Here is a 17016-nt window from a genome sequence, read left to right as displayed (position 1 = left end):
TTTGATTCTCAGACACTGTGCCTGACTTTTGCTGTTGATGTGGCATATACTGTATGTTTTAGATAGATGATCAGATAGATTAGTTTAAATTGAACTGCGTTGAAAACGCTTACTTAGAAAACGATATCTGTAAACCATGTATTATCTACCTTAATTAAGAGCAGCTTGTAAGCTTTTACAGTGGTACATTTGGATTCAAAAGGACCCTGCAGCATTGCCAGGAACAATATTTGATAAAAAAAGAAGAGATGCTTCCTACTTCTGTCTCAAAGCACAAATTACTCATGTATTGTGTATCACTTTATCTTTTAAAACACTTTGGTAGTTTGAAATGTTGACTGTTACAAATGCGTAATTATTTGTTGTGATGAGACTGGTTAAAAATCCCTAAAATGGAACTGTCTGTACTTTGCAACTCATAGAATCACCATATCTTTTGACATCCAAAATGATAACAAGACCGAGCCAAAACATCAAACACGGTGTCACTGTTCAAATGTGTTGAATGTGGAGCTCATGGTGACAAATGATACATATTCAAATGTTTGACATGTTGTATTTTCAGAAGCCCAGAGCAGTAAACACACCAGCTTAAGAAATCACTGTAATTTCTGCCAGACCTGACCACACTGTATACGGTGCAACTACAGTTAACAATAACATATTGAGCCGAGTTTGATTTTACATCTGCTCCTGTGACAGATTGTAAACCTATTTTCTTCATCAGCTGCTGACATAAAGCCGTTTGGTTCAGTACCATGCACTTACGTGGCACAACACTATACTTGATGTGCCGCCTGAAGACATAAACATTTTGGTGGAAACGGTGATTGTGCGTCAGGAACAGTCAATCCTCATTCACTGCAAGGACAAAATGATGTATGTACAAACATACAAAAATACATCTTGCTACAAATGATTCAGTCAGAAGTTTAGGTTTTTTTGAAGGGATAAGTTACCATTTTTAATACGACACTCACATTTCCATATGTACATTGAAGTATTGATCTCTGTCGACAGTGGCTATAATAGGTAAATAAATTGGAGGAGTATTTTTGTATTATTTAAAATTGTCTGTTTAGTTTATCTTATTGAATTGTGCACTTGTCTTTGGTAAAGACCTGGGGTAGGACTTGACAAGCCTAGGCTTCTTCCTATCCCTTTTCAAACGGGTCTAGTGTGTGGTATGTTGCATTTTTTTCTTTTATTCATTTTTAAATTGTTCGAAATAAAGATAAAGATAAGTTATCTTACTAGCATGACATAGGGGACAAAATCCACAGTCCTAGTGATGCAAGGACTGTCCTCTCTAGGACGGGATCACATCACTTGTGGACAGAATGAATGATTACAGAAATCTGAACTGATCCTTTAAAAAGTTAATTTTTGTCCAAAGTTAGTATAAAACTGCTGCAGAAGATTGATACCACTTTAATGTTTGTGCACTAAATATGAAGCCGGCAGCCAGTTAGCTTAGCACAAAGGTGCTCTGTCCAAAGCTAGTCTATATCCACGACATTCCACTTCCGGGATTGTTGAAGTGGTGTCTTCCATTTTGGCCGGATGTCCAGTACATTCCGCTTTCTGTGTGTTGGCATTCTGAACTCCGGTGGATTTCTGAGGACTATGGTTAACTGCTCCTCAGATCTCTGCAGGGTAAATCCAGACAGCTAGCTAGACTCTCTGTCCAATCTGAGTTTCCTGTTGCTCGACTAAAACAACCTTTGAACGTACACATGTTCCACCAAAACAAGTTCCTTCTGGAGGCTATTTTGCAGAGGCACCATCATTGTGTCCGGGGCTTAGCGCCGCCCATGACGATTGTGATTGGTTTAATGAAATGCCAGTAAACCAGAGCACGTTTTTCTCCCATCCTGGAATGTTGTGTGCCTTAGCCAGACCATCCTCCGCAGCGCTGTTGAGGAAGGTCTGGCAATGCGGGACTAGTCCAAAGGTAAATATACCGGCACATATACCCCCCTAAAATCACAACGTGTCATTTTCACTCAACAAACAAGATATTTGCGTGTCATTTAGTGAGCTTAAGAGGTGCAGCTGGGCAGATCTTTGGAAATAGCCACGCTAGCTGTTTCCCTGTTTCCAGTATTTATGCTAAGCTAAGCTAACCAGCTGCTGGCGGTAGATTCATATTCAGCGTACAGATATGAGAAGGGTAGCGATCTCCCCATCTAACTTTTGGAAAGAAAGTGAATAAGCTTTTTTTTCCCAAAATGTCAAATTATTCCTTAAAGTTGACACTGCATTTTCCAAACTACATTGTTTTGAAGCCAGCTTCATATAAAAATGTACCTCCTAAGGACATTTTTTCAGTCAATAGATATATTGTAGATACTAGATACTAGATATAGTATTTTTTGAATACCCAATATGTTGGACCTTCATATTCTATGAAAAGAAGAACAATAAAGTTAAAAGGGTCACAAGCTCTTTAAAAAAAAAGAACTGGCGGCTGCACTGACTCTCTTAAAACCCTGCAGGTAATTACACTATGCATCATAACCTCGGCTCTCTGAAGGGGCAGAACGAACCCCCACACTGCTTCTTATAAGCTACTTTTTCTTCTGTATGGAAACATAGACACACACACATCATAATAATTGCCCACACAAACTCAGTGAACACAAGTTAGGGCTTTCCAAGCAGTTTGAGCTTGTTTAATCGCATCCCTGTATACATTCTTTGTGATTAAACCTTAATAGACAGATATAAACGCAGATAATGAAGGCCTTCCATTAGTACCGACACAGAGCCATTGCAGCGTACAGTAATGTCCATTCAAGGTACCGTAGATATCATTTGGTTGAATGAAAGAAAAGTGTTGTTTATATACATAGAGACAGAAATATTCACATGTGCAGGTGGACGTATTGCCGCACACCCACAGTCATTAACAACAACATCTCAAATGACCAGAAGACCGTTAACGTGTTATGTCGCCATTTTTAGATCTTTTTCACCGCCTGCTGAAAAATTACTGTACTGTAGCACCCAAATGAAAGAGCTGTTACTGTAGATTGATTATGGTCACGGATACTATACCAACACTTAGAACACTGAGTAGGCTTTACAGTTTAGAGTTTACACTAGTGTTGAAGAGACAGAATGTAATCATCCCCCCGTCCCCGCCCATTAATTTGTGGTCTGTTCATCCAAGAGAAGATTAAGTCGAAAACCAATTCAAGACAAAAAAAGTGTGACTCATAGCAGAAATATGTCTCTCTCTCTCTCTCTCTCTCATTCTCCTTTCGCTCTCACACTCTACCCCATTTACTTCTTGCTCATTCCTTTTCCCTCCGCAACAATTTCTTTTCTGTCAATCCTGTCTTCTTTTAATTATGTTGTTCATTCCCTCTCTCCCTCCTTTGGCGAGAAAAGTGCAGAAGTCTTTGAAATAATCAGCTTCAGTCTTTTAGGGATTTTGTGTCACAGTCTGAGGGGGGAGTCCTTCCCAGAGAACGGCCTTCGTGGCCTCTCCTACCAAGTATCCTTTGTAAAGCGACGTCCTTCATCACAGTCATGTTCTGCCCTAGCAATACATCAAATGAACAACACATTCACAATTGTAAAATTTCAATATTTTCCACCTCTTTTTTTTTTCCTTTTTTTTTTTCCTCTTTCATAAATGCCATCTATGTCAACTGCCCGGAGATGCATCCTTTTCTTAATATCAGTCTCAGAAACAACACCTTCTGCTTTTGGGATCAGCTTGTGGGTGGATGACCTCTTTTTTCTCTTCCTGGCGCTTCTATAAGGCATGCTGGGCCAGGACCAGAGCCAAAGCCAGGCCGGGAAGCAGAGCCCAGACGTTGGCACACAGACAGGCAGAGTGATCCTCTGGCAAGCCCCGGGTTTTGCCCAGGCCACCGTCTCTTGGTTCAGGATACTGGGCAGATAGAGGGACACACAGAGGGAGAGAGACGTGTAAAGGTTAGACATGACTCAGACACTCGTGCTGCTTCCTTGTTCTGGCATTTGATGAGGAGAGAGGAGCAGAGGGAGACAGACGGGGGGTGAGACAGGACAGGGTCAGAGAGCTGAGGGAAAGAAGGGAAAACAAAGAGTCAGAAAGTCAGAGTAAGAGGCAGACATTACATGGATCCATGGCACGGACATTAAGAGTTTGATCCAACAAATGTTTTGATATGTGAAGTATATTTCAAGCCCCTGCTGCTTAGTATGCTCCCCGACTCTGAAACAAGTCGGCAACAAAGGAAAGCTTCTTGTGAGGACTTTCTTTCTTTTTTCTTAAACTCTTTTAGGTTGTGCCAGCAAGTCTGTTTTAAGCTGTAACACGTTTTTAAATCCATCACTACAGACTTTATTCACAAGAAAAATATGCTACGAAGCCAAACACTACATTACAGAAGCCAGCAGCAGCTGTGGAGTTCTCCCAATCAGGCATAAATTACAGCAAGCAGAGGCCGGACAAAACACTTGCAAGACCCCTTGTATGGCATTTGACTGTGCACAATCAAAACCCTGCAGTGAAAATAAACGTGTGCAAAACAGAGAGAAAGAAATGCAGTTTGCTACACTGTTCAGTGGGAACACATCAGTCCAGATATTAAACCCCATGGCCTCCAGAGTTCCACTGTTATATCCACACTGCAATTGCCTTATAATGTGCTTTTCCATAAAATTGTTAGCATTTTGAATAGTTTTTCCATTTTCTCGGATTCTTGTAACACAAAGCATAACCATTTGCCTCGAAGTTAAAGTAGTCTCGCTCAATTTGCGGAGGCACCATTTTCAGTCCAGCACAGCAATACAGAAAAAAATCATAAGGAACATAAAACATTTCCTCCTCCTCCTCCTTCTCCTCCTTCTCCATCCTCCTCAACTCATCTTCACTAATGTAACCTTTGCAGAGATTGCACTTTGGTCCATTTCCCTGTACACAAGAAAAACATCTACTCTGATCTGATCTGGTCATCTACCAGCACCTCATCTTACAACATAACAAGGCAACATATGAACTAGAAAATGAAGAAAAAAAAAAAATGAAACAAGAAAATTGTGTTGGATTATATTAACAGGACAGGCATATTTTTTTCCTGTTAAGGGAAAGAAGGAAGAAGGGAGAGTGAGGTAGGGAAAGGAGGGGCATCCAAAATAGCTGCAGTTATCACAGTACCTGGGCTTGTGCATTCACGCTCTACAAAGAAATGGTTAAATGACAGTTGACAAAAAAAAAGGGGGGAAAGAAGCTTTGGGTAGCTTGACAATGCACCAAACACATCCGCAACTAAAAGCCAATTAATTAGCAAGGGCAGTGATGTGTGGCAGCAGCCTGTTGACATGAGTCCAGATCTCCGGCTGCAGCCAATATCCACACATACACTCAGGCTTGTGAGAAGGCACACACACACACACACACACACACACACACACACACAAAATGCACAAACATATGAATACAAATGCATTCACCGTGACGGAATACGGACAATGTCAAAACCTGAACTCATTTCCTAATGCTTTAACACATGCGCACAGAGAGCGAGGGATAATGCCAAACAGTCACGAGTATTTATTTAAACAGTTGATAAGAAAATATACCACATGGCGGTTAATACGCATGTAACAGAGTGTTTTCATTATCGATCAGCACACTGTCAAATTTACAGTGCAATAGGGCTGCATCTCCCAAGGCAAGTAATCGAGTAACCCTGTGGCAAGTAGTTTGTGTCCACAATCAATTCCATTGGATTGAGCTGAAAAACAACACATGGCAGTGACAGTGTGGGAACACAGAGAACACCAGCTTCCCAGGGTGGAGAGGGTCACACATACAGAGGTTGGTTTGTAGTACATTTCATCGCTGTCGGGCAGAAACCTCTCTATATATATATATTTTTTTTTATTATCATAAATAAGTGCTGTTGGTCACCCTTTACGTCTGTTTGTGTGTTTAACAGTTATTTAAACAGTGACGAGGTAATTTCGTCTGAGGTAAATAGCTCAATCAAATGTTTTCGAATCGTTTTCATTTCCTGAAAAACAGTTTTGGACATACAAAGTTTTCACCTGACAGCGAAAAATGTAGGATTTAACTTGAAATGCAGTAAGAATGAACAGTTGCACTTAAACAATTCCTTGTTCAAGAATCTGTTAAGCGAGGACATTCAAATTCAAATAAATGTTACAAAAGACACACAAAATCTGTGAGACACCGACCTTGGGAATATAAGAAAGAAATGATTGTGGGTTTACAATTTCCCTCATCAAACTCAACAGAAACATGCCAGTATATGGGGGGGAAATATTGTTGTTCCCCATATAAACAAAGCAGGGCTACTCCTCTGACTACACAATGCTCAGAGGACCGAGCTTGAGCCCACATGTTTACTCACTGAGCATGGGATAAAGCCCACAACCACTGGAAGTGACATTTTGAGTAATCATGCATCCAAATTAGATGAAAATACTCCATACACTAAACGAGCAGTATGACTGACATGAACAGGCTGTTAGTCACGGACCGCGGATTCTCCGATGCTCACTCTTCTCTAACTCAGCTTCATATAACTCTTGGTGTCATGGTCGTTTATCCATCCATCACAAACCTGATGCAATCTTGTTACTAGGGCTTGGTGTCGTTCAAAAATGTTTGATACCGGTACCGATACCCAGGGTGCGATTTGCCGGGGGGGTTGCGTGAGATGTCCCTCTTTCTGGTCTATATATCCCTGCCTCTGCTGAATTATTTTTATAGTTCAAAATGTCTCACAAAATGACAAACTGTATTCCCCCCCCCCTCAAAGTGATCATCTACTTCACCAATCATTTTTGAAAGATTTTTCGAAAATGAAAATGTCTTAACATGAATGCAACATATTATTAGAATATAAGTCCCCACCGATGATAGGCTTACTGGCCTAAAGGGAAGGCATAGCTCATGTAGCCATACACAGACACAGTTAATAAGGATTCACTTTGCCACATGTATGTGTGACATTAAAACATGATTCATAAAATCATGTCGACAATTATTTTTTTAATAGCTTAGTATTCTATGCACTTAAAATGTATGTATAAAGGTTTTAGGCCGCCCTACACTTTATTGTAGGCCCAGTTTATTATGCAACTTCATTTTATACAATATTAGTAGTAGGGGGTCCCTGCTCCGTCTCTCTTTAAGTTAAGGGGTCCTTGGTTTAAAAAACGTTGAACACCCCTGGCCTAGACCATATATTAATTATATACCTAAAATAGAAATAGCCTATTTTAAACTAAGTAAAGCGTTGTAACGTGAACAGTCTATAGTGCGATTGAACAATAAAATCCGAGCAGCAGTTGCTGGTTGTATTTAGCCGCTACAGAGCTCCAGGATGCTGGCTACCAGCGGCATTTGTTTAGCCGCCAATAGGTGACTGTGAGCTGGCTACAGGCACCGCCAGATGATGGTCCTATCAGGGGCCGTGGTAGTTGAGTTATGCCAGAAAAAGGGAGAGTCATGCGGCACTGACAGTGAAGTTTAGTAACTAAAACGAGGGTAGTTTAGGAAAAAGATCGTGGTTTGGATTAAAACAATAATGAGGAACGAAAAAGCTTTTCCTGGGTGAAAGTATTTTGTCTTCACCAGCAAAGTGAACACTGCTCCCCGGCTTGAAAGTGCTGTGTTGACCCCACGTTGTGCTATTTTATTTTGAGATTATTTTCCATTGAATATTGAAGTTGATAAATAGGCCTTAAAGTGCTCATATTATGCTTTTTGGCCTTTTCCCTTTCCTTTATTGTGTTATATATCTTTTTTGTGCATGTGTTAGGTTTACAAAGTGAAAAAGCCCAAAGTCCAGCCCAAAGGGACTTACCATCTCCAACAGAAAACACTGTTCACAAACTGCTCCAAACAGCTCTATTGTAGTCCAGCCTTTACTTCAGAGACAAACGTGGTCACTTTGTAACACACGTTATAATGCTCGCCTAGCTGCTAGGGTGGCACGCCCTCATACTCTGCTTCTGACTGGCTAGTAGTCCTTACCGAGGTACTGTCAGGACACGCCCTCATACTCTGCTTCTGACTGGCTAGTAGTCCTTACCGAGGTACTGTCAGGACACGCCCTCATACTCTGCTTCTGACTGGCTAGTAGTCCTTACCGAGGTACTGTCAGGACACGCCCTCATACTCTGCTTCTGACTGGCTAGTAGTCCTTACCGAGGTACTGTCAGGGCACGCCCTCATACTCTGCTTCTGACTGGCTAGTAGTCCTTACCGAGGTACTGTCAGGGCACGCCCTCATACTCTGCTTCTGACTGGCTAGTAGTCCTTACCTAGGTACTGTCAGGACACGCCCTCATACTCTCCTTCTGACTGGCTAGTAGTCCTTACCTAGCTACTGCGCATGTGCAACTCCCAACAAAGATGGAACAGAAGTGAGATGTCTCACTCTGTAGCTAAAACAGAGAGCTCAACACACAGGGTGAAAAGAGGAGCTGCAGCAATGTGCAGTACAACAAATATATGGTGTTTTTTGAAAATTAAACTATGTAAAGCCATTCTGATATAACCTCTAAATACAATTATGAACCTGAAAATGAGCATAATATGAGCACTTTAAGTGTTTTGACATGGCTGGTCGAGGCTTTATCTACAGTATTGGTAGGGGGATTTAATTCTTGCATGTTTTGTTTTGTTGTGCATATGGACAATGTTCCAGGATACCGTTTCTGTGGTATGAGCTATTGTTATATGAGTCGTCAAAGACAGAAAGTGCAGTTTAGAAATTCCCCTCCCTGCCAGTGTTAAAATAAAATACATTGAGTAAAAAAAAGTTGTTACCCAGATATTTCAAAATAATACATTTTAAAGTTGTAATTGCAATACCGTAATACCGTGACACCGTGATATTTTTGCTGAAGGTTATCATACCGCCAGAATCTCATACCGGCCCATGTCTAGCTGATCAACCCCTCTGCTTTCTTCACAATCGCACCCTGCCGATACCAATACCAAGACTTTGATACCGCTTCCTAAACGATATTTTTTTTGATACCAATTTTATTAAACAAAAATAAATTACAACATAACAACATCATTTTTTTCCAGCACCTCCTTTCCACCTGTAATGTAGAGTTGTTCCTGCGTGTCTCTACGACGTGTAACGTTAGCCAGCCTAAAATCAAAAGCATTATTAGATATTGGTAGAAGCATGCTGCATGCTGATTGGCTCAGTCACGCTGATGTGATTTACTCCTTTGGTATTGAAATTGGGTATTGAACGACGAGGTATTTTTCGATACTTTAGAGGCAATTCCATCGGTGCCTAAAAAGTGTCAAATTCGGTACCCGGCGCTATTTGTTACACACGCTGTTTTTACATGTGTGCATGCACGTGTGTATGCCGTGAGATTTACAGCCTTAGACGGACAGTCAGTCTTCTGCCAAGAGGACTCATATCATAACAACACTCCCCCAATTTATCTGCCATGGAAGTTTGACAAGTTTTAATTGCCAGGCATAGTTGTCTGAGAGCGCAGGGCAGCCCAAAATGTCCCTACCAGTTCCCTCTCTAATTATAAACTTCCTGCTTGAGTAATCACACGTCTTATTGTTTCCTAATTACCATTTTTACAATAAATTAAACACCATGCTGCAGTGAGACAGGCACAGAGCGCTGCATTAATACTGACACACACACACACACACACACACACACACACACACACACACACACACACACACACACACACACACACACACACACACACACACACACAGAGCCTTTGGAGAAATCCACCATCCATTCCCTCCCCGCCATCCAATCTCTCTCTCTCTCTCTCTCTGTCTCTCTCTCTGTCTCTCTCTCTCTCTCTCTCTCTCTCTCTCTCTCTTTCTCCAATACCTTTCCCAAACATACACACTGTTATTGTTAGCAGTGGTGCTTGTTCATTAATTCTCCTCTTCACAACATTTTTAAGGTTTTAATTTGCTGTCTTCACAACAATGCGGGTTTCTGCGTAAAGGACAATACTGCGGTGTGACCATTTAATGGCTGTGAAAGCCCCTGGAATTACTCAAAATAGATGTCTTAATGGGAATCATTCATTCAGCACGCACATTTGCATTCTTAAACACTGCGCGTTGCTTGGATTTTGTGTAAATCTGTAATAGTCACTGAAAAAGGACATTTACAATAACATCAACAGCAGCAGCAGCAGCGGCGACAGCAGCAGAAGGTTTTACAAAGTAGAGTTTTATACTACGGTGTCTAATTCAGCCAAGCTTGGTAAGGAAGGGGGTCTCCTGCAAAGGTGAAAGACATCATTAGTCTTACACCAGAAGGCTGCACGGCACATCTAAAATACATGTGTAAAGCTGAATAATATTTCATTTTGAAAACTAATCAACAGCTAGATAAAAAAGAAGAAGAAAAACCTCTCCTTTGTCCAAAGTGCAGTGAAATATTTCCGTCCTGTTCAAGAGACGGGGTGGGGGGGTGGTCTTTGGTAGACAATATGGTCCTGTCATTTTCACACTTTATTTGAAGAGAAAATGAAATACAGTTCTATTAAAATACAAACACACGTGCATTCTTGCAGCACAGCAAAGACTGATGTTTTTCTGCTCCGAAAACCCAGTTATAGCCGAGTTGACTGCAGTCTTCAGAGTAGACGGCATTGAGCCGAGAACAGGCCCTGGGCCAGTATTTTAGAACCTCTAATCCAGATTACCCCCCATTTATTTCACTATTTCATTGTGTGAGAGAGAAATATAATATTTCAACCAAATGTCATCATCTTGGGTGTAGCATAAACTGTCTTATTATAAAGCGTCTGTTCTGATGTGCCAATTTCTTTAACAAGCACAGAGATTGAATGTGATGTGACTGTGAATGGTGTGAGCTTTATGATTTTGCCTCTGTACAAAATCCTCCTTTCATGGAAGCAGAATGGTGTTTCTGTGGTCCATTTTAGCAAATATAAGTATGCAAGCAAGGAAGTTACCGGAAACCACTGAAAATGTGTGGCTATATTTGTGCTGCCACAAAAATAATTTTGCAAGTAAATGTAACACTTGCAATATCCCAAGCAATGAAACAATCAATGCAAACCTATTACCTTTGGGATGGAGACAAAGGGCGGTTCTGAGGTGCCCGCCGGCCAATCCGTCCCCGTCTTGGTCGTCGCAGAGGGACCAGGGACAGACGCATTTTTGTTCTGCATGTTGTCTATCCCGTAACCAAAGGCCTGAATGGCATTTCCTGCAGGGACAGAGATATAAAGTCATTTGTTTTTCACTGCAGTCCCAGCAAGAAGCCAGCTAGCAGACAGACAACTCTAAGTCAACTTCTTGGTCCCCTGCCCAATCTTTGGCAACCGAGGGAGGGCGGAGTTGGAATGGAGTAAAATAGAAAAGGAGCGCCAGTCTTTTTGCTTCGTCAGTAAGCTTGAGAGTTAAAGTAATCAAAAACAGCAATCAGAGATTTGTTGGGAAATCTGTCACTAAGGGAAGCTGCTCAGGATTTTTTTTTACAGTCTTACAAACTACCAACTCTGCCGTATGTTTAATATTTAAAGCTGTGCCTTCTTTTTGAATGCCTAACATGTTTATAGTATGCTATCAAAGTAGTGAGTAATTAAATACAAACAACTTTGGTTCATGTCCCCGGCTCATTACAAAAACGCTTTTGTGTTGCAACAGCCGGTCTCAAATTGCAACATCCTGACCAAATACTGGCATAATGTCCACACTTGAGATAATGAACCCCCAATTTGTTTGCCGGCAGTTGTACACTCGGAAATGGAATCTTTTAAAAGTAGCAAATCAATCAGCTTAAACAGAGGACAGCAGCCTGTGAATGCATATGAGTGCTTGTGTATCCGCCTGCAGATGTACTGTATACATGTGTATAATTTTGTGTCTAAGTGCATGTGTGAGTCTGCAAAAATGTGATAAATCCCTGTTCAGTCAGCTTTTCAGCTAGATATGGTAAAATAGGGGCTGAGCACCTTTTCACTGCTCATCCGTTTTTTAAAACGAAAGGCTTGTTTCTCTTTGTTCAGCTGGAGAGAAGGCAAGGCATGTAATTGCTTGGCAACCACCTCCATTATAAGGTCAGCATGCAGATATGACTTTGAATAGATTCGTGTGACTGATCAAATTCAAAACATTCCCAAACAAAGGAGAAATGGCATTTCCCCACCACCGCACAAAGGACAAACAGGATAGTTTTGGAACACACGTGCATAATCGGATGGACACAAACACAGTCCTTAGTACTCCCGATGCGTGGCCACATAGATTTGCCTGTCACATCCTCTGTCCACCTACACAGAGCTGCACACAAGCACGCATACACCTGCACATTTAACACATACAAAAGCCCCCTTCATGTTTCTCATTCTGTTCGACGCTGGTGATTTTGGCTGCTGCTGGAAAATAAAAGAGAGGAACAGAGCTCGCCAGTGAAGCCTAACAACTTAAATGCTAGCAGTGAAGAGCTAGTGAAGTACTGCTGAGACATGCAATGTTACGCATCTGTTTGTTAGGGTCGTCCATAGCTCGCCTACATCCTACAGATGCCGTACGATGGGGGAATAAAGTCATAAATCAAAACTAGTTGGCTGGAGGGCCTCCACGCAGGATGTTTTACTGCACCCGAATGTTTCACTGAGTGATTAAGCTCATTGCCAATAGCACTTCAATGTTTTAATGACTCTGGATAAGTTTTCCTTTAACCCTTGGGCATAGCATGTATTGCCCTACCTGCAGGGACAGATGGAGTAAGAGAAAAGGGAGGAGAGAACTAGAAGAGCAGAGACAGAGGGGAGGAGGGGAATCAATGTCCAGACTGTGTTTGACGTATTACAATATCCTTTCAGCTGGAATGTTTTATGTTGGCCTCCACACACATTTGACTAAATGTTGAAACTATTCTTCTGTTGGACTTTTCCTTTGCTTGATCTTGTAAGCGGAAGAGAGTGTGGGTAATAAACTATTTGTCTAACACATGGTTTCAATTGCAATGTGCTTTGGATTGTAGGGGTGAGAATGTGGGGTTGATGGGGGCCATGGGGAGCTGAAAGATAATTTGTCAGATATATATGTAAATATGTATATATACTGTAGCACTGTACAGTGAGGGTGTTTTTGTTTGTATTCTCCTCCCTCCTTTTTTCCGCCTGTTCCCCTTGACTGCAGAGAGGAGATGCTGCATTTTGTGTTATTTTTCAAGACGCCTCCTCAGCTCCCAGCCTCATCCCTCATCCTGCACACTCAGCTAAAACGGTACCCCAGCAATCCATTGAAATGGTCTGAAAGCATTATCCCCACAATGGAACATGTTAAAGGCAATGGTGTCTTGTAGCGTTGATGACACTGCTCGCTCCACCATAGCAAGCAAGGAGCTCGCTGTATTTGACTTTCTCAGTGCAAGAAGAATAAGGATGTTTGAGGTAACCACTCTGTCATACTGCACCCTGCGTGTTATGCATTAGATGTACAGATGATATATATTTTAGCTTCTGCTGTTATTTCATTTGTGCTGGATCTGTTCCTTTTCATGACATTTGTCTGCCGCAAGGGATAAGCCCTTTAACTCTCTCAGATTGAATATGAAAATGACATGCAAATGGTTTCTTTTGTATTAAAGTCCGGGCAGATCTTGCCCAAAGGGGGGATGAGAAGTGATAAGAAATGCCTAGTTTCTGAGAAACTAAGAGCATTTAATTCCAACTTAATCAGTGGGGAAGTTGTATCAAACTATGTAGCAGACATTTTCATTGGGAGTACAAGAAGTTTTATCAGCTCTATTTCCTCTTTTGTCATAACCAAATAACAGAAATTGTTGTTTTGTTTTCTGTTTCATTTAAGTAACATTATTTCATTCAAATTGAAATCAACTGAATTTTCTTTTGACATTTGAATAGCTGGAATGTCTGGAAGAGTATCCAACTCAATATGGGGACTCAAGTTTGAGACTCGGACACGAGTCGCACTAAAGTCGCCAGTGGTGGAAGAGGTATTCAGATCCTTTACTTAAGTACCAGTACCAGAGATGGGAGTAAGTCACACATGTGCAGGTCACAAGCAAGTCTGAAGTGTTAACCTTCAAGTCGCAAGCAAGTCTCAAGTCACTGTGGTGAGAATCAAGCAAGTCAAGTCGAGTCACTGCTATAAGTCAAGCAAGTCACAAGTCAAGTCATACAAAAAATTGCCTTCAATGTTAACTAAAAGACACATTCACGTGACGTTACCATTGTTTGTGTTGCTTGAAATGACGGATAAAGTTGGATGTCACCAAATATCACCAAACTTCAACGGTAGCATAATGAGGGTCCCTAAATGTTAACCGAAGCATTGAGAACTTTCTAAGTGTACAGACAGTTTATTGAACGAAGAGCTGCGGGAGCTCCGTGAAAGGGCTACGAGAGAGAGAGAGAGAGAGCTACCGGTAATCAATGCCGCAACACAGCCTCTTACTTCGGGAAACTGGTGGTGTACCTGCGGACATTGTGAAGCTATGGACACCGAACAGGAGTGTCTGTGTTGCACGGAGTGGGACCTGTTGTGTTGCGACACCAAAGAGACGCAGTGTTTTGTACAGTCTGAAGATTTCCCCTCTCTGATAAACAGGGCTGTACTTGAAACTTTTTTCCATGTCCCGAAAATAAATTGGAGACGGCGACCCAGACCGGAGGGACCAGATGGACAGTTATCCACCGAGTAAGTACACTGGACAAGTTATGCAGAGTGCGATTATTTCAGATATATTGAGCAAATTGCTTTTGATTTTAGTTTGGCGGCAGAACATGAACGCGAGTGTCTTTATAATGTATTTTTTCAATAAACTGTACACTTACAAAGTTCTCAATGCTTCGATTAACATTTAGGGACCCTCATTATGCTACCATTGAAGTGTGGTGATATTTTGAGCCTTTTTAGTGATATAAATAGCGATTTGTTTTTACTTTCCCTGTGCCCCGAATACTAGCGTTGTAAGCTAGTCAGCGTAAGCTACAAACACATTCGATTAGCATGAAAACATGTCCCAGAGAGAGACAGAGTGGGTACACATCTGTTAATAACCCCTAGGTTCGTTTTGCACTGGAATTGTCCTTTAAGATCAGAGGAACGTATGTTGATGATGCATAATTACAGCCTGTTTCGTGTATGGAACTATCCATGTTTTTTTGGGACAATTTGGTTGAAAGAAACCCATATTTTTGATATAGAAACTTTGAAAAGGGGTCAAATTTGACCTGAGGACAACGCAATGTCTGATGAGATGAATGTTATTCCCCCTCCCTGCGTTATCTCTAACCCACCTACGTAACACGTAATATGCAACGTGAGAGAGGAAAACAAACATGTCGACCACACCGGCAGCTGCTGTTCCAACAAGAGTAACTACCGCATCACATGCTTGTGCTCTTATCAATATTATATGACTGTTGGGGCCAATATCTGTTTCAAAAGCCATTTCAGATGCATGCAGAGTATCGGGATGGCTCACTTAGGCATGTGTTATCTGTAAAGTAACGCAGGAAGTTCAGACATTCCTCTTCTTGGTTTCCGCTGCCCTTGCAGGTGCACCACGGGGAGATGGTCCAGTTGGAGAAGCTGCTGTCGACGTAGTTGGGAGTCATGTCCGTCCCTGTGAGGGCATCCACACACAAATACATATACAAATTAGTTATAGGTCACTAATGGACAATAATGGACTACATTATTTTGGAAATAGTATATAAAATGGAAAACAAAATGTTAGTCATAGGAATAGGTTTGCACTTTTTGAGTTTACGGAAAGGTGAAGCATTCTGTAATGCTTTATTTTAGATGCAAAGAGGCCATTACGTTGTGAATTTTTTGTAAAGTAGGTGCTTTAGGAAGTGTGTGTGTGTGTGTGTGTGTGTGTGTGTGTGTGTGTGTGCTGTTTGAATATAGCACTACTGTACCAACCATTTCACTTTTCAAATGTGTCTCTGTGTCGATGCTTTCAGCTGGAGTCAGGGGTGTTAGATGCACTTTGTGTAGCATTTTCCAGAGAAATCCAGGAAGCGCCATGGCATTTTATCACTTCATACTGCACCACTGGAGGCAGTGACTGATACTGAAATATGGACACTTCAGCAAGCACTATGCAAAAACGTTATTTCATGTAAATTTGCATTTGGAACTCTTCGTGAGCTCTCTGATGCCGACGCAACATTACCAAGGTGCTGTTATCAAACGTTGGCTGGGGTTGAAATGCATGTACCAGTCCGGGCACATTGTTTAAGCAACATTTACTATGAGCAAACAGATGGTCATCAAGTGTTTTAATCAAGTAAATATTCTCTCTGTGCCTCTCCTGCCTAATTACTTCTAGTAGTGACCTGATGTCCAGTGTGCTGGGGGAGATTCTAGGCCAGGAGGGAAATAAACGGAGAGTCTCACTGCATTGCCTATCATGAGGAGCTCATGATAAAAGTTTTTATTTTTTTTAAAACACTGTCTATAACCATCAGTTTTTATCACACCATGGATTGAAATTAGAGAAAATGATTATGGGATTTGGAGGTAAATGTAGGGCTGCAACCAGGGGAGATTCTAGAATCAGAGCTTTCGGGGTGCCTGGCACCCTTTTAAAGTAACTTTGGAATTAGAATAGAAGAAAAAACTACTTCTACTGAGCCACAGGGCCATTACTACAAAAATGAGTTGGTATTACAAATGAAATCAGATATTTTTATATGGAAAAGCAGACATTTAAACAAATGCAGTATCAATTAATGTGGAAATGAGAGATTCATGCGATTTTTACTCATGGCTGACGAGCACTATTTTCTGAAAATGGCTCAGAATTATTTTCTGAATGATCTAGGCATCTGGATTCTGGGTTTCGTCTCACGATGCTGTGATATTCCTAGAGCAGATTGAACTCCTTAGCTCACAATTGATTAACACAGAATGAAGCGTAGAGTAAGTTCAGGCAGGTCACAGGGTCAAGCTTGGCTATTATCTCAGCTTATAGCTGAGAGTTCCTAAGCCAGCACACCAGCTGATGGCTC

General features: G+C 41.4%; 1 protein-coding gene across 2 annotated transcripts in view; it reads right to left on the bottom strand.

Annotated features, from left to right (window-relative positions):
* Positions 1–2660: 2660 nt before the first annotated feature.
* Positions 2661–17016, bottom strand: part of LOC144518690 (GDNF family receptor alpha-2-like) — a 68931-nt gene continuing 54575 nt past the window's right edge. For both annotated transcript variants that reach the window (XM_078251531.1, XM_078251532.1), the window contains 3 exons: positions 15480–15620; positions 11083–11225; positions 2661–3904 (listed from right to left, as the gene is read on the bottom strand). In XM_078251531.1, coding sequence (XP_078107657.1) covers positions 3767–3904; positions 11083–11225; positions 15480–15620 — 422 coding nt within the window. In that variant the 3' untranslated portion in view covers positions 2661–3766. The remainder of the gene's footprint in view (positions 3905–11082; positions 11226–15479; positions 15621–17016) is intronic.

Source organism: Sander vitreus, chromosome 5 (assembly GCF_031162955.1).
Source record: "Sander vitreus isolate 19-12246 chromosome 5, sanVit1, whole genome shotgun sequence".
NCBI lineage: Eukaryota > Metazoa > Chordata > Actinopteri > Perciformes > Percidae > Sander > Sander vitreus.
This window is presented reverse-complemented; position numbering and strand designations above follow the sequence as displayed.